The 23,473-nt window shown below is 36.6% G+C and overlaps 9 protein-coding genes across 20 annotated transcripts; 5 read left to right on the forward strand and 4 right to left on the reverse strand.

The window, feature by feature from the left end:
• Positions 1–395: 395 nt before the first annotated feature.
• On the forward strand, positions 396–3,526 carry AT1G14240 (GDA1/CD39 nucleoside phosphatase family protein). 4 transcript variants are annotated; one of them, NM_101290.5, is made up of 9 exons: positions 396–547; positions 666–1,247; positions 1,325–1,437; positions 1,939–2,046; positions 2,222–2,264; positions 2,371–2,559; positions 2,659–2,756; positions 2,862–3,058; positions 3,163–3,526. In NM_101290.5, the coding sequence occupies exons 2-9, from the start codon at positions 674–676 to the stop codon at positions 3,290–3,292; spliced, it is 1,452 nt and encodes a 483-aa protein (NP_172876.1). In that variant the 5' UTR covers positions 396–547; positions 666–673; the 3' UTR covers positions 3,293–3,526. The 4 variants fall into 4 exon arrangements, with proteins under 4 accessions (NP_172876.1, NP_973822.2, NP_001117284.1 ...); NM_202093.4 differs by having other exon boundaries at positions 396–480; NM_001035968.1 differs by having other exon boundaries at positions 521–547; positions 1,337–1,437; positions 3,163–3,512.
• A 334-nt stretch (positions 3,527–3,860) lies between these two features.
• AT1G14250 (GDA1/CD39 nucleoside phosphatase family protein) lies at positions 3,861–7,003 on the forward strand. The gene is made up of 9 exons (NM_101291.3): positions 3,861–4,039; positions 4,169–4,766; positions 4,993–5,105; positions 5,330–5,437; positions 5,635–5,677; positions 5,822–6,019; positions 6,102–6,199; positions 6,298–6,494; positions 6,586–7,003. The coding sequence occupies exons 2-9, from the start codon at positions 4,190–4,192 to the stop codon at positions 6,716–6,718; spliced, it is 1,467 nt and encodes a 488-aa protein (NP_172877.1). The 5' UTR covers positions 3,861–4,039; positions 4,169–4,189; the 3' UTR covers positions 6,719–7,003.
• Positions 7,004–8,370: 1,367 nt separating this feature from the next.
• AT1G14260 (RING/FYVE/PHD zinc finger superfamily protein) lies at positions 8,371–10,422 on the forward strand. Of its 3 annotated transcripts, NM_101292.3 has the most exons (8): positions 8,371–8,538; positions 8,676–8,954; positions 9,056–9,127; positions 9,209–9,276; positions 9,369–9,519; positions 9,592–9,678; positions 9,766–10,042; positions 10,147–10,422. In NM_101292.3, exons 2-7 carry the CDS (start codon positions 8,715–8,717, stop codon positions 9,943–9,945), a joined length of 798 nt encoding a protein of 265 aa, NP_172878.1. In that variant the 5' UTR covers positions 8,371–8,538; positions 8,676–8,714; the 3' UTR covers positions 9,946–10,042; positions 10,147–10,422. The 3 variants fall into 3 exon arrangements, with proteins under 3 accessions (NP_172878.1, NP_849660.1, NP_001323144.1); NM_179329.3 differs by having other exon boundaries at positions 9,766–10,410; NM_001332109.1 differs by lacking the exon at positions 8,371–8,538 and having other exon boundaries at positions 8,632–8,954; positions 9,766–10,422.
• Positions 10,390–12,771, reverse strand: AT1G14270 (CAAX amino terminal protease family protein). Of its 4 annotated transcripts, none has more exons than NM_101293.5 (10): positions 12,456–12,771; positions 12,185–12,282; positions 11,876–11,983; positions 11,627–11,709; positions 11,410–11,543; positions 11,273–11,322; positions 11,106–11,198; positions 10,939–11,030; positions 10,746–10,852; positions 10,390–10,655 (listed from the first exon to the last, which is right to left on the reverse strand). In NM_101293.5, exons 1-10 carry the CDS (start codon positions 12,708–12,710, stop codon positions 10,614–10,616), a joined length of 1,062 nt encoding a protein of 353 aa, NP_563943.2. In that variant the 5' UTR covers positions 12,711–12,771; the 3' UTR covers positions 10,390–10,613. The 4 variants fall into 4 exon arrangements, with proteins under 4 accessions (NP_563943.2, NP_001077532.1, NP_973823.1 ...); NM_001084063.1 differs by having other exon boundaries at positions 11,876–11,987; positions 12,456–12,763; NM_202094.2 differs by having other exon boundaries at positions 11,876–12,282; positions 12,456–12,763.
• Positions 12,772–13,020: 249 nt separating this feature from the next.
• On the forward strand, positions 13,021–14,822 carry PKS2 (phytochrome kinase substrate 2). Its single transcript, NM_101294.3, has one exon. The coding sequence runs from the start codon at positions 13,172–13,174 to the stop codon at positions 14,498–14,500; it is 1,329 nt and encodes a 442-aa protein (NP_172880.1). The 5' UTR covers positions 13,021–13,171; the 3' UTR covers positions 14,501–14,822.
• Positions 14,823–15,544: 722 nt separating this feature from the next.
• Positions 15,545–17,780, reverse strand: SBH2 (sphingoid base hydroxylase 2). 2 transcript variants are annotated; one of them, NM_101295.5, is made up of 2 exons: positions 17,075–17,780; positions 15,545–16,376 (listed from the first exon to the last, which is right to left on the reverse strand). In NM_101295.5, the coding sequence occupies exons 1-2, from the start codon at positions 17,297–17,299 to the stop codon at positions 15,822–15,824; spliced, it is 780 nt and encodes a 259-aa protein (NP_563944.1). In that variant the 5' UTR covers positions 17,300–17,780; the 3' UTR covers positions 15,545–15,821. The 2 variants fall into 2 exon arrangements, with proteins under 2 accessions (NP_563944.1, NP_001320936.1); NM_001332110.1 differs by having other exon boundaries at positions 15,554–16,376; positions 16,484–17,518.
• Positions 17,781–17,850: 70 nt separating this feature from the next.
• Positions 17,851–20,333, reverse strand: AT1G14300 (ARM repeat superfamily protein). Of its 2 annotated transcripts, NM_101296.5 has the most exons (9): positions 20,148–20,333; positions 19,914–20,036; positions 19,627–19,824; positions 19,445–19,523; positions 19,007–19,152; positions 18,792–18,905; positions 18,560–18,691; positions 18,332–18,445; positions 17,851–18,228 (listed from the first exon to the last, which is right to left on the reverse strand). In NM_101296.5, exons 1-9 carry the CDS (start codon positions 20,199–20,201, stop codon positions 18,169–18,171), a joined length of 1,020 nt encoding a protein of 339 aa, NP_172882.1. In that variant the 5' UTR covers positions 20,202–20,333; the 3' UTR covers positions 17,851–18,168. The 2 variants fall into 2 exon arrangements, with proteins under 2 accessions (NP_172882.1, NP_001184992.1); NM_001198063.1 differs by having other exon boundaries at positions 17,891–18,228; positions 18,332–18,691; positions 20,148–20,306.
• A 132-nt stretch (positions 20,334–20,465) lies between these two features.
• AT1G14310 (Haloacid dehalogenase-like hydrolase (HAD) superfamily protein) lies at positions 20,466–22,308 on the forward strand. The gene is made up of 9 exons (NM_101297.4): positions 20,466–20,666; positions 20,844–20,954; positions 21,038–21,120; positions 21,220–21,303; positions 21,394–21,469; positions 21,556–21,628; positions 21,726–21,799; positions 21,923–22,016; positions 22,121–22,308. Exons 1-9 carry the CDS (start codon positions 20,564–20,566, stop codon positions 22,185–22,187), a joined length of 765 nt encoding a protein of 254 aa, NP_172883.2. The 5' UTR covers positions 20,466–20,563; the 3' UTR covers positions 22,188–22,308.
• AT1G14315 (F-box and associated interaction domains-containing protein) lies at positions 22,283–23,448 on the reverse strand (the record flags this gene model as incomplete). 2 transcript variants are annotated; one of them, NM_001160864.1, is made up of 2 exons in its annotated part: positions 22,376–22,892; positions 23,054–23,448. In NM_001160864.1, 2 exons carry the CDS (start codon positions 23,446–23,448, stop codon positions 22,376–22,378), a joined length of 912 nt encoding a protein of 303 aa, NP_001154336.1. The 2 variants fall into 2 exon arrangements, with proteins under 2 accessions (NP_001117286.1, NP_001154336.1); NM_001123814.1 differs by lacking the exon at positions 23,054–23,448 and having other exon boundaries at positions 22,283–22,954.
• Between the last annotated feature and the right edge of the window lie 25 nt (positions 23,449–23,473).

The raw sequence follows: 23,473 nt of genomic DNA on the forward strand, positions 1-23,473 counted from the left end.
ATGATAGACAACTCACAACTAATTGATCCGATGCACAATAATGAGCTTATAGTATTTATTTCGACATTTCGATTGTTCAAGTCGGATTTCGGAGATGGTTTTGTGATATTTGGCTCGATCAAAATTGAACTCTTGATGGGGATCATAAGCTAAACCACGAAAATACTCATGCTTGCAATAACGAGTAGGAGAGAAACTGACCCATTGCTAGTGATTCGTGTATCCTTGTGTTAGGTTACACACGTTTTTTTAACCACTCAAGTCTACGTCACAAAAAAAATCAATTTACCACTAATATTTTATCTTATCCTCAATTATTGACCCGTACTATAATTTATTTTATAGACTAGATGTAGAATATATTATATAATAGCCAATAGGGATCGGTGGGAAGAGATTCATTTCTTTAAGTTATAGGTCTGGAGCGGCCGTTTTGAACTTCTGATTATTAAATCAGATTCTAGACTAATTAAGAAGCAGGCACAAAAAGAAATAGATTACGTTTCTTATTTTCTTGCGTTGTTTTCACTACATTTATTGCTATTGCGTTACGTTTTTTTAAACTACGTTTATTGCTTAATGCTAGTATTTGATTATCTTGTTAATATAATTTTCGTTACGGTTCTTTAGACGTTAATGCAACGATCCCATGCTCCTTCCTGCAGGTTGAAAAATGACACCGGAGACGGATGCTCTCAAAGTTCAGATCCTACCTAAGCACCAGTCATTGCCCTACACAGTCACGAAGGCCAAGTCGAAATCATTGATCCTGCTAGTTGTCGTTTCCGTGACTATCACGTTAGGGTTATTATTATATGTTTTCAACTCAAATTCTGTTATATCTTCCGGAAGTTTGCTTAGTCGGAGATGTAAGCTCCGGTACAGCGTCCTTATCGACGCAGGGAGTTCAGGGACCCGGGTTCATGTGTTCGGGTACTGGTTTGAGTCCGGGAAACCCGTTTTCGATTTCGGAGAGAAACATTACGCTAATCTGAAGTTGACTCCTGGTTTGTCTTCGTATGCTGATAATCCGGAGGGAGCAAGCGTGTCAGTGACGAAGCTTGTGGAATTCGCCAAGCAGAGGATTCCCAAGAGAATGTTCAGGAGGAGTGACATTAGGTTAATGGCGACTGCTGGGATGAGATTACTTGAAGTGCCTGTTCAAGAACAGATTCTTGAAGTTACAAGAAGAGTTCTTAGATCTTCAGGTTTTATGTTTCGAGACGAATGGGCTAATGTTATCTCTGGTTAGTTGTTTTTTTTTCTTGAATCAATTCTTCATTTTGGATAAGTTGGGAAATGTAATCATTGGGAAATGATTCAGGATCTGATGAAGGTATATATTCTTGGATTACTGCCAATTACGCACTTGGTTCGCTTGGAACTGATCCGTTGGAAACAACGGGGATTGTTGAACTAGGCGGTGCTTCTGCGCAGGTTTAGTCTTGTCTCTCTCGTTGGATGCTAGAGTACTAGACCATGCATACATTTACGCTATATATAGCTGGCTTTCTCTTTTTCTTTGTATAAATGTAGGTATTTTCCGTCCAATTTTGGCAGAAAAAAATGATTTGACTTTTTTTTTTTGATATAATTTTCATCACAAATTTTGTAATTTAAGACGTTTTTTGTCGCTTGATGATTCAAGATTGGGTTTAGATTTTTTTAACAAATTTGAAACGAACATTTTTGATGCAAAAATTGGTTTGAAAAACGAACAATTCCGGATTAAGAAACTAACAACAACCGAACTATACTGCATCTAGATCTGAATCTTGATGTTGACTTTAGATGTACGTCCGGATTAAGAAACTAACAACAACAGAACTATACTACATTTGGATCTGAATCTAGATGTTGACTTTGTAACATATTTTTAGACTTCAACTGTGGTATATGGTCGAATTGTTAGTGATGACTATTTGTGCATATGTTTAGGTGACATTTGTGTCAAGTGAGCATGTGCCTCCTGAGTACTCGCGTACGATTGCCTACGGAAATATTTCATACACAATCTACAGTCACAGCTTCCTCGATTATGGGAAGGTAACTTTTGAGACAAGAGGATTTGTGTCTTTGATTCCTTGTTTTTTAAAAGTTGTTTGGAAACGTATTAATCGCTGAATTTTATTTCTTTTCTTTTTCTCATCAAAATTGTAGATAATAATGCTACCAAATTTGTTAATTTTCAAAAAAGCTATTAACTTTTGTCTCCTTCCAGGATGCAGCACTAAAAAAGTTATTGGAAAAACTCCAAAACTCAGGTTAGTTGTTTTTGATAAATTGTTATAATTGCACTTTTGAGTTCATGTAATTGTAATAATATTATTTTTCTCTCAATACTCATCTTCGGTGTTACAATTCATATAGCTAACTCTACAGTGGATGGAGTAGTTGAAGACCCTTGTACTCCTAAAGGGTACATCTACGACACAAATTCAAAGAATTATTCATCCGGATTCTTAGCTGATGAAAGCAAACTTAAAGGCTCCCTTCAAGCTGCTGGTAATTTCTCAAAATGCCGATCCGCTACGTTTGCGCTTTTGAAAGAAGGAAAAGGTAAACAAAGAGCATTATTGGTACGTATAGCTGAATGTTGTTCCTCGTATCGATTTTTCTTGATCTCTTATGGGTGTAGTTTTGTTCCTTTGTGAACAGAGAACTGTCTATATGAGCATTGTTCTATTGGATCAACATTCACACCTGATCTTCAAGGAAGTTTTTTGGCTACAGCATCTTTCTACTACACCGCCAAGGTATAATCCCATGACGTCAAGATTATATGTATGAATTTGTGGGGGAGAAATTGTTTGAACATTAATGTCTTATATATTTTCCTGTATGAAATTAATCTGAATCAGTTCTTTGAGTTGGAAGAAAAGGGTTGGTTGTCTGAATTGATTCCAGCTGGGAAGAGATATTGTGGAGAAGAATGGTCGAAACTGATATTGGAATACCCAACAACTGATGAAGAATATTTGCGTGGCTATTGTTTCTCAGCAGCATATACTATATCAATGCTTCATGATAGTCTTGGTATTGCTCTTGATGATGAAAGGTAAAATTTACTGCACAAATTCAAGAACATTGTAAGATTAATCAAATGTGGGTTTTTTTGGACAAAGATATAAACAAAAACTATACGTTTGTTTTTGTTTGCAGTATCACGTATGCAAGTAAAGCAGGAGAAAAACACATACCACTAGATTGGGCATTGGGGGCTTTTATACTAGATGTTGTAACACCCAATTCTGATTACAATGGTAAATCTAGAAAATATCTTGGCTTTTAAGTAACGTAGCCAAATACAAAATATGAAATCATAGTTTTGTATTTTACGTTAAACTGTGTTTGAAAGTAACTATCATGTCGTCGTTCCTTTTCATGAAATAAGTTAGCTAAGTTCGTAGGTGTGTATCTTCCCCTGCATGGGATCGACTCTTCTCGTTTGTGGGATTGTATTATTGTAATAAAACTCTTTGTTTGGTTTCTTCTCTCAATAATATTGTTACAAAGTTGACGAGTACAAAACAAAAAGAGGAAGGAAACAAATTAAAAAAAAATTACTCATAAGAAAAAGAGAGAGACCAAATTAAAGTAGAGGTGGTACATAATAACATGAAATTCAATATTGTTTTTTTGTTTTTTTGTTTTCATTCTGATTTTGATTATGGACACGAAATCTAAGATTACAGAGCAATTATGAATGGTACTGTTTAAGAAATCGGCCCACAGCGAGTGATGATATATGATCCTTTGTTCGCATGTCCTTCTGTTTTGCACACGTTTTGTAAATGTGCTTTTACTTTCTTTAACTATTAATTTAGGTGTACAACAAAATAATAGATTTTCAAATACCAGTTACCACTAGTTTCTTATCCCTGGAGGATTGGTTACGTGAAATATCTTTTAGGTCTAAAGACTAGAGCTTGTAGTTATAGGTCTTCCTCTGGACTCCTATTTCTCAGTTCTCACTGATTATAAAATCAGATTCTAGACTAATTAAGAAGAACAGGCAAAACGAATTTGCTATTGGCCCGTTACGTTTTTTTTCCTTTAAATAATTTTTACGTTTTTTCACTACGTTTATTGCTATTGCTATAAATTTATCTTCTCAGTTTTCGTTAGAGAGTCTTAAATGCTGATACAATGTTTGTATACGTTCCAGGTTGGAAAAAAATAATCGGATATGGATGCTCTCAAGGTTCAGATTCTACCTGATAACCAATCATCACCTTCGTCCACGCACATGCTCACTAAGCCCAAGTCGAAAAAAGCGACAAAATCGATTGCCATGCTAATCGTCGCTTCCTTGGCTATCACGTTAGGGTTATTATTTGTTTTCAGTTCAAATTCAGTTATGTTCTCTGCAAGTTTTCTTCGGAGAAGTTCACTTCACTACAGCGTCATTATCGATGCCGGGAGTTCGGGGACCCGAATTCATGTGTTCGGGTACTGGTTTGAGTCTGGAAAACCCGTTTTCGATTTCGGAGAAGAACATTACGCTAGTCTGAAGTTGAGTCCTGGTTTGTCTTCGTATGCTGATAATCCGGAGGGAGCGAGCGTGTCAGTGACAAAGCTTGTGGAATTCGCGAAGGGAAGAATCCCCAAGGGGAAGTTGAAGAAGAGTGACATTAGGTTAATGGCGACTGCTGGAATGAGATTGCTTGATGTGCCTGTTCAAGAACAGATTCTTGATGTTACTAGAAGAGTTCTTAGATCTTCAGGGTTTAAGTTTCAAGACGAATGGGCTACTGTTATCTCTGGTTAGTTTTCGGAATCAATTTTTTTATTCCATCAAATGCAATTATGTTTAAGTTGATCACTGACCTACAATTATACATTGTGGGAGTTTACCTTTCTTTGGTGCACTTGTAAACATAAGATTTTTGTTTCATTTTGTTTTCTTTTAGCTTAGTTGAGTGATAGTAAATGTGCACATATCCATTGGCAATTGGAAGTGCTAATTACTGGGGGGAAAATTTTATTCAGGAACTGATGAAGGTATCTATGCTTGGGTTGTTGCCAATCACGCACTTGGTTCGCTTGGTGGTGATCCATTGAAAACAACGGGGATTGTTGAACTTGGTGGGGCTTCTGCGCAGGTCTAGTCTCTTTCCCTTCTCAAATTTGTTATCCAGAAGAAAGTGTCCTTGGCTCTGTTCCTTTTGTCAAACTACACTAGTTTGGATGTATTATGAATTGCATCCAAAAGATTTGGATTTTATGGATACAATGAAAAGTAGGGTCTGTTAGTCCAAAACTATCAAAGACTAAACATACTAGTACGATATACAATGATTGTAAGCCATTTTCTGTATTTGTATAGGTGACATTTGTGCCAAGTGAGCATGTGCCTCCTGAGTTCTCCCGTACCATATCTTATGGAAATGTTTCGTACACAATCTACAGTCACAGTTTCCTCGACTTTGGACAGGTAACTTCTGAGAGCAGAGCATTTGTCTAAATGTTTTTGAGTACTTATTTTCTATGATTTCACCCTTTTCAAAAAGTTATCCGGAAACTTAAGTGGAAATTGCGTCCCAGTTTTCTACTTAATAATATTCTGATTTTTAAAATTTCCTTGTAGAAAATGCTACCAAAAGTTTTGCTAACTTTTGTCGTATCGTGCAGGATGCAGCAGAAGACAAGCTATTGGAATCACTGCAGAACTCAGGTTAGTTGTTGATAACTTCTTAAAGTAATCATTAGTTTACTGAAATTGGAATTTTTTTTGTTAAAGCTAATTAGTAATAGCCCTCTTGAGTTGGAAATAATCTTCTTTTACCTCAAAACTAATTTGGTTTTTTATTCCATACAGTAGCAGCCTCTACAGGGGATGGAATAGTTGAAGACCCTTGTACTCCTAAAGGGTACATATACGACACACATTCACAGAAAGATTCATCCGGATTCTTATCTGAAGAAAGCAAATTTAAAGCCTCCCTTCAAGTTCAAGCTGCTGGTGATTTCACGAAATGCCGATCCGCTACGTTAGCAATGTTGCAAGAAGGAAAAGGTAAATAGCATTACTTGTATAGATGATTTATAATGGGAATATTTGATCTCTTATGGCTATATTTTTGGCATTTTGTGTACAGAGAATTGTGCTTATAAGCATTGTTCTATTGGATCAACATTCACACCTAATATTCAAGGAAGTTTTTTGGCAACAGAGAATTTCTTCCACACATCCAAGGTATAATCCTTTGAATTTCATGTTGGTCGATGTCAAGATTCCGTCTGAATGTGAGGAGAATTGTTTGAACATTGGTCTTTAATTTCTGTCTTGATCAGTTCTTTGGGTTGGGAGAAAAAGAGTGGCTGTCTGAAATGATTTTGGCCGGAAAGAGATTCTGTGGAGAAGAATGGTCGAAACTGAAAGAGAAATACCCAACAACTAAAGACAAATATTTGCATCGTTATTGCTTCTCATCAGCATATATTATCTCAATGCTTCATGATAGTCTTGGTGTTGCTCTTGATGATGAAAGGTAAATGTTATTGCACAAGTTCAAGATCAATGCATGTTGGTTTTCTGTGACAAAGATATAAACAAAAACTATATGTTTGCTTTGTTTGCAGAATCAAGTATGCGAGTAAAGCAGGAAAAGAAAACATACCACTAGATTGGGCATTGGGCGCTTTTATACTGAATACTGACACACCCACTTCTGATTACAATGGTAAATCTAGAAAAATGATTGGCTTTAAGTAACGTGGCCAAATACAAAATATATGATATGATCGTAATTTTGTATTCTACGTTACATTGTGTTTGAAACTTGTATTCTACGTTACATTGTGTTTTGAAAGTATAGTCGTCGTTTCCTTTTGTGGAATAAGTCAGCTAGCAGCTACTCATTAATAAATTGAACGCCAATATGTGGTAATGTATTATGTATGTGGCGGTATGTGTATAATTTCGACATTATAAGAAAACCTCTGCGACCTTACGGTTGTTTGAATTGCCAATTATAATTTTATCAATTACTTTTTGTTTACTTGACTTTACGTTCTTTGAACTATTCAAGTCAACAACAATACATTAGATAAAGAATTACCACTAGCTGCTTATCCCGAACTCTACGTAGAAATTATATAGTACGGCTAGAGAATAAAGTCTATTCTGCTGATAGATAGAATCATAGAAAGCCAAAAAAAAAAAAAAATTTCTTGTGGCAAAAAGCCTACTATAATCTATATTCGCAAAATACACTTTTTTTTTCTTCTTTACTTTGTAATACTAGATATCAAAGGTTGTGTAGACTTTTATTTTGTATTTAATTTTTTCTGCTGTTGAGAATTCATTACTCGGTGATAAATCTTTTCCCAACCGGGTGACAAATGTAAAATCACATTTCATAATGGTCTTTAGATCTTATTTTTTTATAGCTAGAACCAGTCTTGGATCTTACGCAAAATTAATCTAAATTCTACCATAAGTCGTTAGGACGCTAAAATCCTAAAAAACTAACATTTCTTGGTTCGACAAGCTAATTAACAAAAAAATTGTATAATAGTAAGGGAGTCTATCTGCATTTCACCTATCTGTGTCAGATTATATATAAAGAAACATATGTATACGTGACCATGTCTTTTCTTGTTAAATCTTTCTTTACTGAATACTTGACAATTTCTATAAGAATAGCTCAACGGTCAATAATTTTCAATCCGTACAACTAAGGACTATATAGACATGTATGTTCCCTGATCATTTATGGTCAACCACATTAATATGTTTCTAAAATATTAGACGTGAGTTCTATAATATTCTTCAAACAAATTGTTTATTTAGTGAAAATGATCAAGTGTTTACTTGATTTAATGAATCTAATTCTTCCTAGTTGTATTTTGCCAATAACCTTATCTATTCCAATATATCTACATTATAATGCGTATAATACTACTGTATAATACAACAGAGTATATATAATCCAGCGTATTATTGACTTTATACTCAAATATTGCATTAACAGAAAAATGCAAAATATATATTTTTTAAAGAATTATATGTGAAATAACAGTTTAATAATGAAAATAAAATCTAAAATTAAAGATTAGAAAAGTAATATTTATTATGGAAACTGACGAGTTTTGAAAAGATCATGGGATTAAATGGTGTATTATTTGTAGTTATACGACTTGGTTTTTTAAAATTATAATCAAAAACAACATGTTGTTAATTAAAGAGGTACTAGATGCTGTCAGAAATAGACCAACAAAAAAGAGAGACTACTTTAGATTACCACTAGGAGCCGTTATACTTAAGTTCTGGTCAACGGCTATATAACTAACGGAGCCGTTAGTCTTTTCAGACGTCGTTATCTTTCCCGCTATAAAAAGCCATTTTCCATTAGCTTGATTTCCGGGCCAAACAAAATCTTTTGTGAAGAAACTTTCTCTCATCTTCCCAAGGGAGAGAGCAAATACCAAAAACTTCTTTTTGCGTCTCTCTTCTAACATTCCTTCCTTGCCGATATTTCAGCTCACGACGAGAAAAATCTCACCGTTCACGCTATATACATCTATTTGCAGGTGATTTTTTTTCTTCTAGATTTGGTATCTCGTTTTCTCCGAAAATCTCGATCTTGATCTTTGCTTTTCTCGGATTCGTAACGCATGTGTCTGATTAGAGTTCATATACTTGTGAATTTCTTGTTTTTCGTATTTAGGGATTTGATTTCGTAGAAGTGGTTTTGGGAAACACTGAGATGAGTAATCATCACACGGTCGTATATGTTAATGGATTGGTTCGACCGGTTCTCGCGGAGGCTGAGTATAGTATGAGAACAGAGTCTCCGGCGGATAATGCAATTGATATCTACGACGGAGATACTACGGAGAATGAGGAGGAGGATTCACTGATTTCTTCCGCGGAGTGTCGGATTTGTCAGGATGAATGTGATATTAAGAATCTTGAGAGTCCTTGTGCTTGCAATGGCAGCTTAAAGGTAGTTTTTTCCTTCATTGTTTCATGATCACTATAGGAACCTATAGTTAGTTATCAAGAGAACATTTGAGTATTGACTTTTAAGTTTTACGTTGTGATCAGTATGCTCACAGAAAATGTGTTCAACGTTGGTGTAATGAAAAGGGAAACACTATATGCGAAATCTGTCATCAGGTATATACATTCTTTCTCTTGATACTAATGATGTATGATTTGTAGAGGATGCAGCTCAAATTAAACTTTCTCTTATTCCAGCCATACCAAGCTGGATATACCTCTCCACCACCACCACCACAATCTGAAGAAACTACTATTGACATTGGGTATGATCATTTTCATTATTCTGTTTCTGTCATACACTTTAGGTTTGGTTTCATGACTTGTAATTGTTCTGACTTATTTGTCTGTTTTTTAGTGGAGGATGGAGAATCTCGGGTTTGGATTTAGATGATCCACGTCTCTTGGCAATAGCAGAAGCTGAACGTCAGATTTTAGAATCAGAATATGATGATTATACAGCTTCAGATACCAGTGGAGCTGCATTTTTCCGCTCTGCTGCTTTAATAGTAAGTCTAAAGCTCCTCAACAAGTTTCAATTACTCCCGAGTATTTTTACTAATTTCTCTTCTCTTTTGCAGTTGATGACTCTTCTTCTATTGCGACATGCACTGACTATACCAGATTATTCAGATAGTGAAGATGATGATCCTTCTTCAATACTTTCTGTAAGTTACTACTTCTTCCTTTTTTCCAGCATATACTGGAAAAGTTTCGTATAAGTTCTAACTCCAAACCACAAAATCATCTTGCAGCTTTTCTTACTCCGAGCTGCCAGTTTTCTTCTTCCTTGCTACATCATGGCATCAGCCATCAGTATCCTGCATCGCCGTAGACAGAGACAGGAAGCAGCGGACTTGGCCACTCGGTTTGCGTTGGTGCTCAGCTCGCGCCAACCTAGACCCGTGATTAATTATTTGTCAATGGAGCCATGATTTTATAGTTCCACTCTAAGAGTTTCAGGTGTATATGCTTTTCAAATATTTCATCAGAAAAAAGATTCATGAACTGCTGTTAAAAGAGTGGTTTACAGTAAGTAGAAAGAAGAATCTCTTCTTCTTCTTCTCACTTCTTGCAAAGCTATTGAAACTATCTTTTCTGATGAAATCATTGAATCATATGTGGTGTTAATCAAGATTTGGTAGCAACAAGAACCATCACAAGATCTACATGATGGTCCTTCTGAATCAGCTTTCTTACAAACAAGGAGTGTCCTAACTTAGTGCAGAGTTTTTTTTTTTACAAGTATTCGATTCTAAGAAAGATTGTGTATGTAGATTAAAGAGTTTCTGATTCTGTAGCATTAAGATTTTCAATAACACTTGATTGAGAGATGAGCATTTCACTTTTTAGGTAAAGAAAAACGAGACACATAATTTGTAATCTGTGTAAATAAATTTGTTTTTTGTTCCAAAAAGATTCATCTCTACCATATTAGTTCATACATTACTGTCATGATGTTGTAATAAAGATAACTCTACCAAAACCCAAATTGCATTAAGTATGAAATCTGTTCTCGAATACAAAATATCTTACTAACATCGAGCACATAATGAAGCTTTTTGATGTTAAATGCGGACAGCACAAAGAGCATGGCTCAGAGCTAGTTTGCCTGCAATAGCTCCTTAATGTCATACCCTTGGATCTACAAAAAACAACAGAGACAAAACAAACATAAGCTAAGAGTTGATATGTTATTTTGACATTGTAGTGATCATAGGAATGAGTTTTCTACCTGAAGAAAAGTGAGTAGCAAAATAACTCCCGAGTTCCAGAAACCGTGTATGACCATTGGGGTAATGAGATTGCGGGTTTGTGCATATGATAATCCCAAAACACTTCCTAAACCAAAAGATACTTATTGTTCATCCAGAAATGTTCATAACCATGAGAAAATGCAAATGGTTTTGTTTTTAGTTATGTTTTACCTAGAATAAACAGCTGCGGGAATTCACCAGGTGTGAAATGGGCAAGGGCAAACGCAGCTGAGCTGATGATGATCGCTATTGGGGTCGGGACCCTGAAATACAGAACGTAACAAAATGTAGTAAGCTTTTGTCCAGAACCAAATGAGAAAAAAGAACAGAGGTTTTACCATTTGGTAAGAGAGACCATGAAGAATCCGCGAAACACGGTCTCCTCCAGAAGTGGAGCAAGGATTCCAGTTATGCCCACTAAGCTTAAGGTGCTGTATTATGTGCAATGTGTGATCAAATTCTAGTATTAACGCACATCGCAGTTTCTATTTCTTTGAGGAAATACCTTATGTTTGAGGATCCAATTAATGGAAGAAGCTTCATCAAAGAGTCTACCTGAAAACATCACACTAGGCCTCATTACTATTATCCAACAAATATTTCGAAAACAAAACATAAAGCATGGTTTTGAATTCTCCTAACCTCCCTTTCAGGTGCTTCTGTCCTGAACACGGATAAAACAACACCTGTTAACGCAATAGCACCAACAGCACCAACCAGACCGATTCCACCCCACACAAGCCATCCTTTTTGCAGGTTGACGGGTTGTCTCAAATCTGACGATCGAACAAACAGTCAACTACCAATAAAAGAGCAAACCATGCTGATAGAAAAAAAAAAAAAAAAAAAAAAAACGTACCATAGCGAAGAATATCTTCAGGAAGTGGGTCGAAGGTTTTGGCAACAGTGAATATGACAGCAAGTACCACCGCGGTTGTTAGGCTGCCAAATATTTAGACAATGTTATTCAACATAAGCCAAACCTCAAGAGAGATAACTAATTTTACAATGTGAAATCAGCTAAAGCAACGAGATTATATAATGAGTTTACATTAACAGAGTAAAAAAGAGCAAAGAATACACAAAAGAGTAGTATTTTTTTGGTTACCCTTGATCCAGGAACAAAATCTCCGCCTTATCGTCCAAGGTCAGTTTCTCAACGTCGATTCCTAAAAACGGTATGACTGCCATCTCGGTTAATCCTGTCAAAACAAAACTGCCTGGGAACAAAATTAATCTCACTCCATGCATTACACAGAGAATAGTCACTGAACATTAAACTATTTAACCATAACAGAGAGATTATCTTTCAGATCAGTCTACTCAACCATCACATTTATCTTAGCACACAGTCTATGTACTTTCATCAAACTCCAACCCTAAAGTCATCAAAAGGGAAAGCTTTTGATGAGAGTACCTTAGTGCACAAGCAAACGAAGTTAACGAAACTGTCTGCCATCCCCATGGAACTTCCCATCTCTGAAGTATCGGCCACTCTGAGCTACCTCCTTGTAACTACAACAAATATAACAATCAAAACTTCAAATAATTTCTCAAAGGTCTAGTCTTTTTTCACATTCCAATAGAATTTGGATTCAATTGAACAAGTTACATAGAGCTGCCTCAGAAAAATTCAGACCGGAAACTAAACAAGAATCTAATTTAGATAGAGTCAGTGAGACAGTAACCTTTCCCTCTCCTCCAGGTTCCTTTCCAGAGTTGAAAATGCAGGCCGATCTCCATTTCTTCCGATTAACCGTAAATAACCGGCGGCTAGCAAATCCTGGAGAAAACCGGCTCAAACCGCCGTAAGTACAAGTCTTCGGAAGAATTAACCTCCTTGAATCGGATAAACATAGAAGAGACGAAGATTGAGATAAACACGAGATTATCTGAGAAACCATTTTGAAATTTTCTGTTGTTCTTAGAGAACTTCCACACATGAACCAACACGATTATCAGATTGAGGAAGAGGATAAGATCCGACTAAAACGAGCGGGTAGAAAAAAACCGTTACTTACTTAAAATAACGTTGTTTAAGGCCCATTTATGTCAGTATAGGCCCAAAGCCCATTAACGACCAACTAACTCGACGACAAGTCTTTGTCAGTATATCACAAAATACGTACATCCCTCGTGTCTTCTAATTTGTAATTTTGTTCCTTGGGAGAATCATGTCCACTATTTTTCTTTTTTCATTTTCCTTATAACCAAGACAAAATATAATTAATATTTTGTTTATACATTAGCACAAAATCACTGGCAAATAGGCAGTCTTGTCCCAGTAATGGAACCCACACGACATAGCTTCAAAAAAAAAACAAGGAACTTCCTCATTTCTTCTATTTATATTACTCAAATCTAAATCATCCCTAAGAAATAGTAATACACAAAAAGAAACAAAATGGTGACCTTAACTTCATCTTCTTCAACTCCAAACGTATCTTTTGATTTCATGATGAACAATAATAATAACAGTAACAATCTCTATGGTCCTTTCTCTTCTTCTTCTACTTCTTTCTCTTACTTGACAAGCAAGGAAGATGCTCTCACCCAGAAGAACCTAATGAGTGGTATCACCAATGATGTTCTTGGAATTAACAAGAAAGCTTCTGAAGATTTGGAGATCAGTGTGTTTGGAGCTGAGAAGTACTTCAATGGAGATATGGATTCTGACCACAGTCCTAGACTTGTGTCTCCTCTGCCAGATCCAGAAGTTCCAATAGAGAGAATCTTTGTTGGTCCGAAGCAAAGCTCGAAGAATTCCTCGGAAACTCCTAGTCTTCGGTCTGAATCCAGTTGGAATAGCCAGAGTTTGTTGCTTCAGAGCAAATATGTAGAGAAGAAGAAGAACATCAAGAAAAACTCTAGTTGCAACAGTTACTTTCAGGAGAAGGATATGAGTAGCAATCACAAGGTGAGTAATAAGAAGAGTTTTCTCGCTACTCTTGGCTGCAGATGCGTGTGTTCGAACTGGAGTTCAGTGGATGTCGTCGACGACAAGAGAAGAAGCTCTGGTCTGAAGAAGATCAAGACTCAATTGAGTTTCTCTGGAGATCTAAGCTCGGAGATGAAGATTCATCAACAACAACAAGAAGCAATGCTAGAGCAGAGGAAGTCTCTGGAAATATTTGGATCTCCTCTTATTGAGAAGAGAATCATTCAGAAGAAATTTCCATGGGAATACTCGAGCTCTGCGAAAAAAGAAGAACATGGATTCTCTGTGAAGTATGAAGAAGAAGAAGATGGGAGTGTGAGCGATGTAAGTACGGATCTTTTTGAGATTGAGAGCTTAACAGGGAAGGCAAACCCTTTTCTTGCAAGGCAAGGAAGTAGTGATCCAGACTCACCAGATGGTTATGCACCAAGTGAGGTAAGCATACAATGGAGTGTAGTGACAGCAAGTGTAGCAGATTTCTCTGTTATGTCTGAATGTGCTACGAGTCCCGTCAAAAAGAACCGGTCTTTTCAGATTCCTCGAATCCCTATCATGGCAAAATCAAACCGAGAAATCGCGCCTCAGAGACGGAAATCTAGCAGTAGCGGTTTATTAATGGGATGCAAGAGTCATAAATCTGTCAGAGTTTCTGGTGATTCATACACAAGCATGAACAGAACACCGAGCTATGTTCCAAGATTCCCTGTAGAAGCTAATCCAACAAGCACTGAAACAAGAAGGAGGATCAGCAGTAGTTCTGTTTCTCACACGCAATCGCCTTTTTTGTATACTTAATTATGCCAAAAACCTGAGCTCCTTTCGTTTTACATGTAAAATGTCTATTGAGTGGAAAATATTTGATTTGCTAATACCATCTTCATATTGTTGTACCTGAAAACAGTAGTTTTTGATTTAACTGGTTTATTAAGGAAGAATGTCGATAGAGAAGTGTAAATCAATCTGTATCATCAATCAATACTTATCTGCTGACCACAAATGAGTAAAAGATGAAATGTGATGCCAAGAACTCATCTATTGTTGCCAGAGATTATAAGGAACTGCACCATGTGAACAATAGACACTTGGGTCTAATCCGCAAATAAGACATAACCAAGAGTGCAATTCCATGTGAAATATTAAGATGTGATTGTAACCTTTTGTTGACTTAGGAGACATAATTAAATGCAGCACGTAGACTAGACACAAAACACATTTGGTCCACCTCATTTTCATGTGCTTGTCTCAAGAATAGAAAGATAACCTCATTAGGCTTAGATTTAACGGTTTAATCAAAGACCGTACGAGTTGCCTAAAAGAGCCTTTAATGAGGAAACTCAATCAAACAATGATAGTGTCCTTTCACCTAACATGTCTTAAAAGCCACTCCAGAGTCTTCTGGTCCAGAACTCATCTCCAGTGTCAAGACCATGTGATGATAATGAGATAAAGTAGACGTCGACAAAACCTTAATTGTGTCATTGATGATGATATGTCTCTGTAACCAACTCAGGAGGAATGTTAGGTTTTGGGAAAAAGATTGATTTGTCATACAGTTTAAAGTTTTAGTTCAAGATTCAGATCTTACAGCTGGATCTAATCAAGAAACAACCTTTTGATATTAAACCCAATCAACCATGTCACAAAGTATCAATAGATCTTGAAGATAAGTATTGTATCCTTTTCAAAGGTCCACTTTTGAAATAATTGAACAGTGACTTCATTTAGTCTATGAAACTAACTATATAGAGAAAAACTACCCCGTTGCTGCCATGTTTGGAGAGGATAAGAACAACAAAAGCGAGAAGCCCTTTGCATAAAAGAAAGAATCAACGACTCTGCGTATGTCAATTCGTAACAAAGGAGATCAATGAGACTCTCACAGGTCTCAAAACCTGGAATTATAAAGCAGATAATAATAACAGAGAAGATCTGAAGTTTTGGCTATTACAAGATAAATTTACTGCTGGCTTACACAGAAACATATGCCCGCAGATCGAAAAAAGGATAGATTGGAATTGTATGTACAATTACAAGTACGCAAAGGTTACAGTGGTTCTCTAACGAGCAAAATGATGACTTAGCATTGACAAGAAGCCCCAAAAGAAAGAAAGAGAAATTACTCATCTTTGGATACTTTGATTGGCCGTGTTTCAAATCCTCCATTGGCTCTTTTCTCCAATGAATAAGGCAAGTAAGTGCCGAGAATCCTATCCCACATAACAAAGAATGGCTGCGAGAAGTTGTATTTGGTTCCATAGAGTTGGTGGTGAACATCATGGTAAGCAGAGTTATTACTGAAGAAGATGTGAAATGGATTTCCCGGAAGCCATAGTCCACAATGATCATCTACTGTTTTGATGGTAGCGAAGGAGAAGAAAAAGATGGCTGTTCTTGGGGACATACCAGAGAAGAGGAAAGACAAAGCACCACCAATAGTGTCCAAGAGAAGACCTTCTAGTGGATGGTTGTATAGAGCTCCATACGAATAAGGCACAATAAGGCGATGATGCTGAGAGTGGATGTGCTTGTATAAGAACTTGTTGAGGTGCATATATCGATGAATGAAATATTGCCAAGTGTCAATTACAAGCATAGCGATGATAAACTGCCTAGCCAGAAGTAGAATGGAAAATTGCTGTGTCGTAGCAGCATCTGCATCACTTCCTGTTATCTAAAGAGAACAACCAAATTCCAAACAAAATATTTCAGGTAAACAAGAAACAAATGCTCCAAAATGCTAATATATGAAGCTCTATCAACAAAATATCCAGAGTGTACCATAACATGAGAACTAGAAACCTCAATCAATTTCTTCCAATACAGAGAAACATCACAAGCTCACGACTCTGAAACACACAAATAGTGAGAAATTCCAAGACTATCTATAACGGTCTCCCATGCAAGAGAACAAAACCTTGCACATGTGAATGATGAAGGGTAAAGATTGTATTCCTCTAAGCACTATTAGACAAGGGAATCACAAATCTAGACGTAAAAGCTTTTCTAAAGTAACGCCTTATGTTCAAGAATTTCAAGTGAAACAATCTAGCAAATTCTCTATATAAAACAGCAAGAAGCAGGAGATTCAAGTTTTATTTCATCAAACAATCTCCAGAATCTAAACTATTCTTAATGCAGCCTAAATCTGTAACCTTGATCCAACAGCTTCAGGACAACAAAAGGTGAATTGAAATCAGAAAACCCCTAATTCATTCTCATCGACCTAAGTTCACTAACCACAAAATTAGATTAACAAGAAGCACAAGGAGGACAACAACATTATTAGCATAATCCACAACCAAAATCCTATAACATTCACAAATTTGCCACAATGTTCAAAGAAGGGAGAGAGAGAGAGAGATTCAATACCTTGAAGAGAATAACGGAGATAATAGCCTGAAGAGTCTGTTGAAGAAGAACGCCCTTAACGACGGCAGATTTAGAAACGAGATTCTTCTCATCCTCATCTATCTTCGAATGCAATCTATATTTATCCAAAGATCCTAAGCAAATGTACATCCCTGAATACACCCAATACACCAGAATCGGCACAAATGTCCCCAGAAATTCATCTGAAATCACGAAACTCATCATCTCTAATTCTAATCAATCTCTCCCCCACAACAACTCGAGAATACGAAATCAAACACCGCCAGAAGAAAATCGCATCACTCTTCGCTAAACTACACGAAGGAGAGATTAGATTATAATCTTCTTCTTCCTCGTTGCTTCGGTGTTTTCTTTCGTCGTCGAGAAGAATAGGAGAAGAAAATGCAGAGGAGGAGATGATGAAGAGATCTAACGTGATTTTTCAGGTGGGACCCAACTATTCGGAATTTTCCACGTGGCTTTAAACGAATGGTCAAGGCGCCAACTGGTTTCAATTTTAATGTGTGCTAATTAATTACAATCTCTACATATTAAAAATTTAATATACGAATGGTGAAAATATGATTAGAAACACATGCCAAAAAACATAAAAGTCTAAAAACAAAATCATTGATTTGATTTTGCCTCTCTGTTCTCTTATCTGTACAATTGTGGACACATTTGGTGGCTACCTCGTGGGGTTGGCAATAATGTGGTGTTTATCGTTTATTAATTGATATTTCTATAAAATATGTAAAAAACATTAACTCATTAGTAGTTTAATTAGATCTTCTCTGCTTGATTTCCGATTCAGATTCAAAACAATTAGAGAAGTAGCAAAAAATGTGTGTAAGAATACACAAATATATTGTCTAACGAAGATAACATACTATAATGTCTAATATAAAATAAAATTACAACCAAAAATAGAAAATGGAGCACTAATAAGATCGCGTAAGTCAATAACGAATCTAGTGTTACAACTAGTAGTGCACAAGATGTAGTAGTAACTCTTTCATAACAGGATAAGTAACTTACTTTGCGAGGGCAGCCAATAATGGGGACTAGAGTCGGAGAACAACAAATAATGAACTTCAAGACTCTGCTTTTGTTGGCTCCAACGACTCTTCCGGACCTCCAGCTTCCTCAACAAGCTGGTTAAAAACGGCACAGCAAATAACGGTTAATAGTGAGAAAGATGCTATCTTAAGTCCTGTAGAGTTAGTCAGTGAGTGAGATTAGAGGGAGTGAACATACCAAAGAACCGACTTGCTCATAGGCTCTCATTGCTTTCGGATCTTCTTCATATTCGTATCCCAATTGTAGAATCCGTGGGCCGTTGACTGACCAAAATGCCCTTCGACCTGCCTCCTGCAACATCAAAAGTAGTTTTGACATAACAGAGGACCTTTTGTAAGTTTTGGGTTTGATTGGTCCTTCACAAGAGTTCACAAGAAGGGAAAGCGAGACAGAGAAATGTTTTACCTCTAAGATGATCAAATATATAGCTTCGAGTGTCTGAACGCGAATGTCAGGATCAGTAACTGGTTCTCGCTCAATGGACAGTGCACTTCCAAGCTCAGGTGGCATTTTTGCGACATCTTGCTCACTGTATGTCTAAGGAAAGTAAAACCCAATAATCAGAAACTATTTTCTCATAAAAGAAGAAAACCTTTGTAAGCAACAACGTAGCAGCTATAAAGCAAAATCAACAAACCTTGCTGCCTGCAACTGGTAGGAGCAGAGCGGGCCAAAGAAACTCTGATATCAAGAGTATATTCTGGAGTTGGTTTTTGGCTTCAAAACAACAGTTACGAATAGTCCCAGCAACCTGAAAGCCGATAAGCATAATCCATGTTAAATTGTTCAAAGGGTATAGACTAAGCAACATGTTCATTAAAGAGTAATCTGCCAAACTCCTTTTAAACGTACCCCTTTCTTTCGCAATTGATTTGTTGAATCAAACTGCCTAATGATCTGTTTTAATAGTCGTCTCTTTGGCTCCAGTAACAATTTCCTCCCATCTTCTGTTTTTGATATGTTGACAAGGATCGAACCAACATGCTCAAACTGATCATCTGGTGCGCAAATAAGAACAATATTCAGTAATTCATTCCTCTTTTTATACAGTAGCTATGAAACTTGATTGCAAACTAAAAAAACTACCAGTAAGTAACTACGCATAATATTCAATGGTGCCAATGCAAACATTAAAATTCTAGACTGTCCTACCGAGGATTAGATTTAGATATATGAAACAAAAACGTGATATATGAAAAGGAAATTCCAAACTATCATATCTAGAAGTAGATATATATATATATAAACTTGGACAAATTATATTACAATACTAAAGTGGGAAGTACATACCAGCAGTTTCACCAGAAGACCTGCAAAATGACCTAACAAGCTTCATGATATGTAGTCCATGCATCTTCTCATCGTCAATCTAACAAAGGCATAAAGTTTTACACGATTAGCTACGTCACCATTAGACTACCAAAAGATAATCCCCACTATATATTACACAAATTTAACTTATGATAAACGACCTGAAGCAAAGAAGAAACCCCATCATCCAACTGAGTAAGATTCACTAGAAGCATAACAAGTAATCTGGTAATACAAGACTCTGGCTTATACAACATGTCCATGGCCACTTTAATCAAACCCATTTGAATCATCTTCTTTGCCAATTCACACTTCTGAGAAAGATTAACAAGAGCTTGAGCTGCTGGCTCTGATACCTCCTGCAAAATTGAATTCAAAACAACATTTCAATATCTCTCAATCCAAATTCAGGAAACAATTAGTGCTTCTTAAGAGTTGATTCAATGACCTTGCTTTCATTTAGAAGCTGAGACAATGATGGAAGAAGAATCTCGGAATACTTTGATAGAGATTGTAAACCTTCCTCGGAACCAGTTAAACCACTAACAATTTCCACCGCAGCTTTCTTCACCTACAAGTTTGTTTCTTCATTCAATCAGACTCATCGGTAACAAAAACCCTAGAATCTAAAATTATCAATGCATCCCCATAGCTCAGAAACAGATGAAACCAAAAAGCTTACAGGCGGTGAAGGAGATGACAAAAATTCGACAAGCTCTTCCAGCTCCGTCACCATATCTCCGAGGAAGAATTTTCCGTCGAGAGAGAGAGAGTATCAACGTTTCTGCGCGTAAATGTCACCGCCGGCGAACACGAAAAATCCTCAGGGTTTTTGTTGTACAACTAAACTAAACACTCTAAATTGTTCAGAAGGTTTAAAAAAACCCCAAATTCAGTAATATTGCAAAACAACCCACAGACTAATCAAAGTTTTCATAATCACCTTCCAATTAATAGTAATACGTTTTGGGTTATTTTGTCAAAATTTTAGTTAGTTTGAGGATTGTTTTAAAATTTTACCTAAAATAAAACCAGTTTCATCTTTGAGACAAAAATTTGTCCGTGGAAGAAATCTTGACATTTTCGGATTTGACAAAGATGGAAGCTTGTTTGAGATGTTCACGAGGAAGCTATCTAATTGAAGCCATGAGACCACTCTCCAGCTCTCTCCGGCCTTCTTCTTCTGTCTCTTTTAGCACCGGTTAGTTTCTACTTTCTAATCCTTCTCTGTTTCTCAATTAAAATGACCAAAATTGAATTAGAGTCTGTGAGTTGCATTTTGATTTTGGAATTGGGTATTCTGTAAATTAGGGTTCTTATTGTATGTCTGTCAAAATCTGACCTTTTTTTTTACTTCAATTATTTGGTCATTGTGAAGGCAAGCCAATCAAGAGAGCTTATGATGGATTGTTGCTTGATGCTGGAGGAACTCTTTTGCAATTGTCGAAACCTGTTCATGAAACCTACGCTTCCTTGGGCCAAAAATATGGTCACTTTCTTACACTCTTTGTCTTTGATCTGTTCCAAAACCAATTTCAGATGTTCTCATGTTGGCATTTGTTTCTAGTTCAGGTCTCAAGACAACTCCAGCTGAGATCAAGGAAGGTTTCAAGAGAGTTTTTTCTGCCCCTTGGCCTGAGAAGTTACGTTACCAGGTCCCTAAATGCATGTGTGAATCTCTCTTTGTAATAGATTCTATCTTTGCTCGTTACTGTAAGCAAACGTATTAAAAGAGAACATTCTTTCATTGTTAGGGAGATGGAAGACCATTCTGGAAGCTTGTTGTTTCGGAAGCTACTGGTTGTTCTGATAATGACTACTTCGAAGACGTCTACCAAGTGAGTATCGAGTGAAAGACTCTTTCTTTGAGGCTTTTGACTAGTCTTTCGGTTCCATTAACAATCCATCACATTGTTTTATCTCTTAAGTATTATGCGAATGGCGAGGCATGGCATCTCCCAGAAGGAGCTTATGAGACAATGTCACTACTGAAAGATGCTGGAGGTTATTATTACTCTCTCCTTGTTAACTTAGATAACTTTTTGTATTCTTTATGGCGGATTTGTAAAATTGGTGTTAGATGATTGCAGTTAAGATGGCTGTTGTGTCTAATTTCGATACCAGGCTAAGAAAGCTATTGAAGGATCTTAATGTCATAGATATGTAAGCTTTGTCATGTTTTGTTATATAAACCAGAAGTCTGAGTACCAAAGTTAACACCATGAATGGTAATCGTTTATAATGCTTGCATCTCTTGCAGGTTCGATGCTGTGATTGTATCCGCAGAAGTCGGATACGAGAAGCCTGATGAACGAATCTTCAAATCTGCGTTAGGTATTGGCATATTGCATTCTAAACTGAAGTGTTGTTTCGTTTAAATTATAAGAAAGGTTTCAGAGTTAACATTTTGTGTCAAGCGGAGAACAAATTAACGTTAACATTTTGTGTCAAGCGCAGAACAAATCAGCGTAGATGTAAACAGAGCAGTGCATGTCGGAGATGATGAAGGAGCTGATAAAGGCGGAGCAAACGCCATCGGTATTGCTTGTTGGTGCGCCAAATATACTTTTCATCTTGTTTTTTCCGAGGTTTTTAAATTCTCATCCATCATAACACATAGTGCTTTTTGTTTATCTGTTTTCTTTGAAAATTTAGGTTGTGGGGAGAAGATGTGCAGACATTTTCGGACATACAAAAGCGGATCTTGGTTTCAGAACTCTAAGCTTCAAAGATTTTGTTCTGCAATATTTTTCAGACCCTGTACACACTTACTCAATCAACACTGTAATCTGTCTCTTTAAAAATTTAATTAATAATGAAAAAGCTGCAAACTTGGACAACAAGAATCTAAAATTTAAATCAAATAGATGGATCCACGAGAAGCAAACAAAAAGAAGAAAATGGTGAAAGTTACAATATAGAGATTAAACTCTCGAAATAACAAAAAACACTATCTCCGCAACGATAGGTGCCTATGGAAACTGAATCAACAGATTTGGTTTTGATATCATATATCATCAGCTGTCTACTATTTGATCTAGGACAACACAAAAGCTTATTCTTCTCCAAAATGGCTACTGGTAATGATTGCGTAACACTACGATTCACTATCGAATATATTTGTTCCCAGGTCTTGTTCTCTGAATTGAACGACCATATTATCATTTGTTGGAGAGGTTTACTAACCGATAAGCACAAACGGTTATTCAGGCTGCGTGTGATAATGTTTCTATGATCTGCTTCCGCAAAAGGAGCTTTAGAGATAACTTGAAAAGTTTCGGTGTGGAGATCTAACGCTAAAACTTTAATTTCTTTCTTCCCGGTTAACCAATAAAGCGATCCATCTACATACAGAGCATGCCCCCGAGACGAGGAAGTATTAATCCGATAAGGAGAAGAAGGATTGATATACCTCCAAGTGTTGGTGCTAAAATCAAAAACTTCACATGTAGTAGCGTTTTCTAGGCCAAGTTCGGAAGAGTTATACATAACCAAACCGGTTTGTATATGCCACTGATTTTGTCTTTGCCAAATCCAAATTTAACGTGACTAAAATAACTTGGCTGCTCAAGACAGATTTGTTGCAACCTGGAAACAGGGAAACGTCGATGCCATCGAGTGGCGGGATTATAAACAATGTTGTTTAAGGTTTGGTAATCAAAGAGGCAAACAAGACCGTCACAACTATTGTGGAAAAGTTGGTAAATATGATATCGTTCTGATGATATCAACAACACGTTAGTTTTAAGTGGAGGAGAATCAGCAGTAACATGATGGGGCAACACCAACGTACTGGGTACTTCAGACACCAATACAAGATTTAGATCTTTCCCGCCAGCTGAGCAGATCAACTGTTTCGCCTGGAAATATTGAGATTCGATTGTCAACTTCCATTGTTTGCAAGCAGACTTGAATCTGAGCAGAGATTTCACCGGAACTCTCTCAAGAATATCCTCAACGGTGTCGTGGGGAAGCAATTGCATTATTTCTCTGTCTATTGAGAGGATT

Source organism: Arabidopsis thaliana (genome assembly GCF_000001735.4).
Source record: "Arabidopsis thaliana chromosome 1 sequence".
NCBI lineage: Eukaryota > Viridiplantae > Streptophyta > Magnoliopsida > Brassicales > Brassicaceae > Arabidopsis > Arabidopsis thaliana.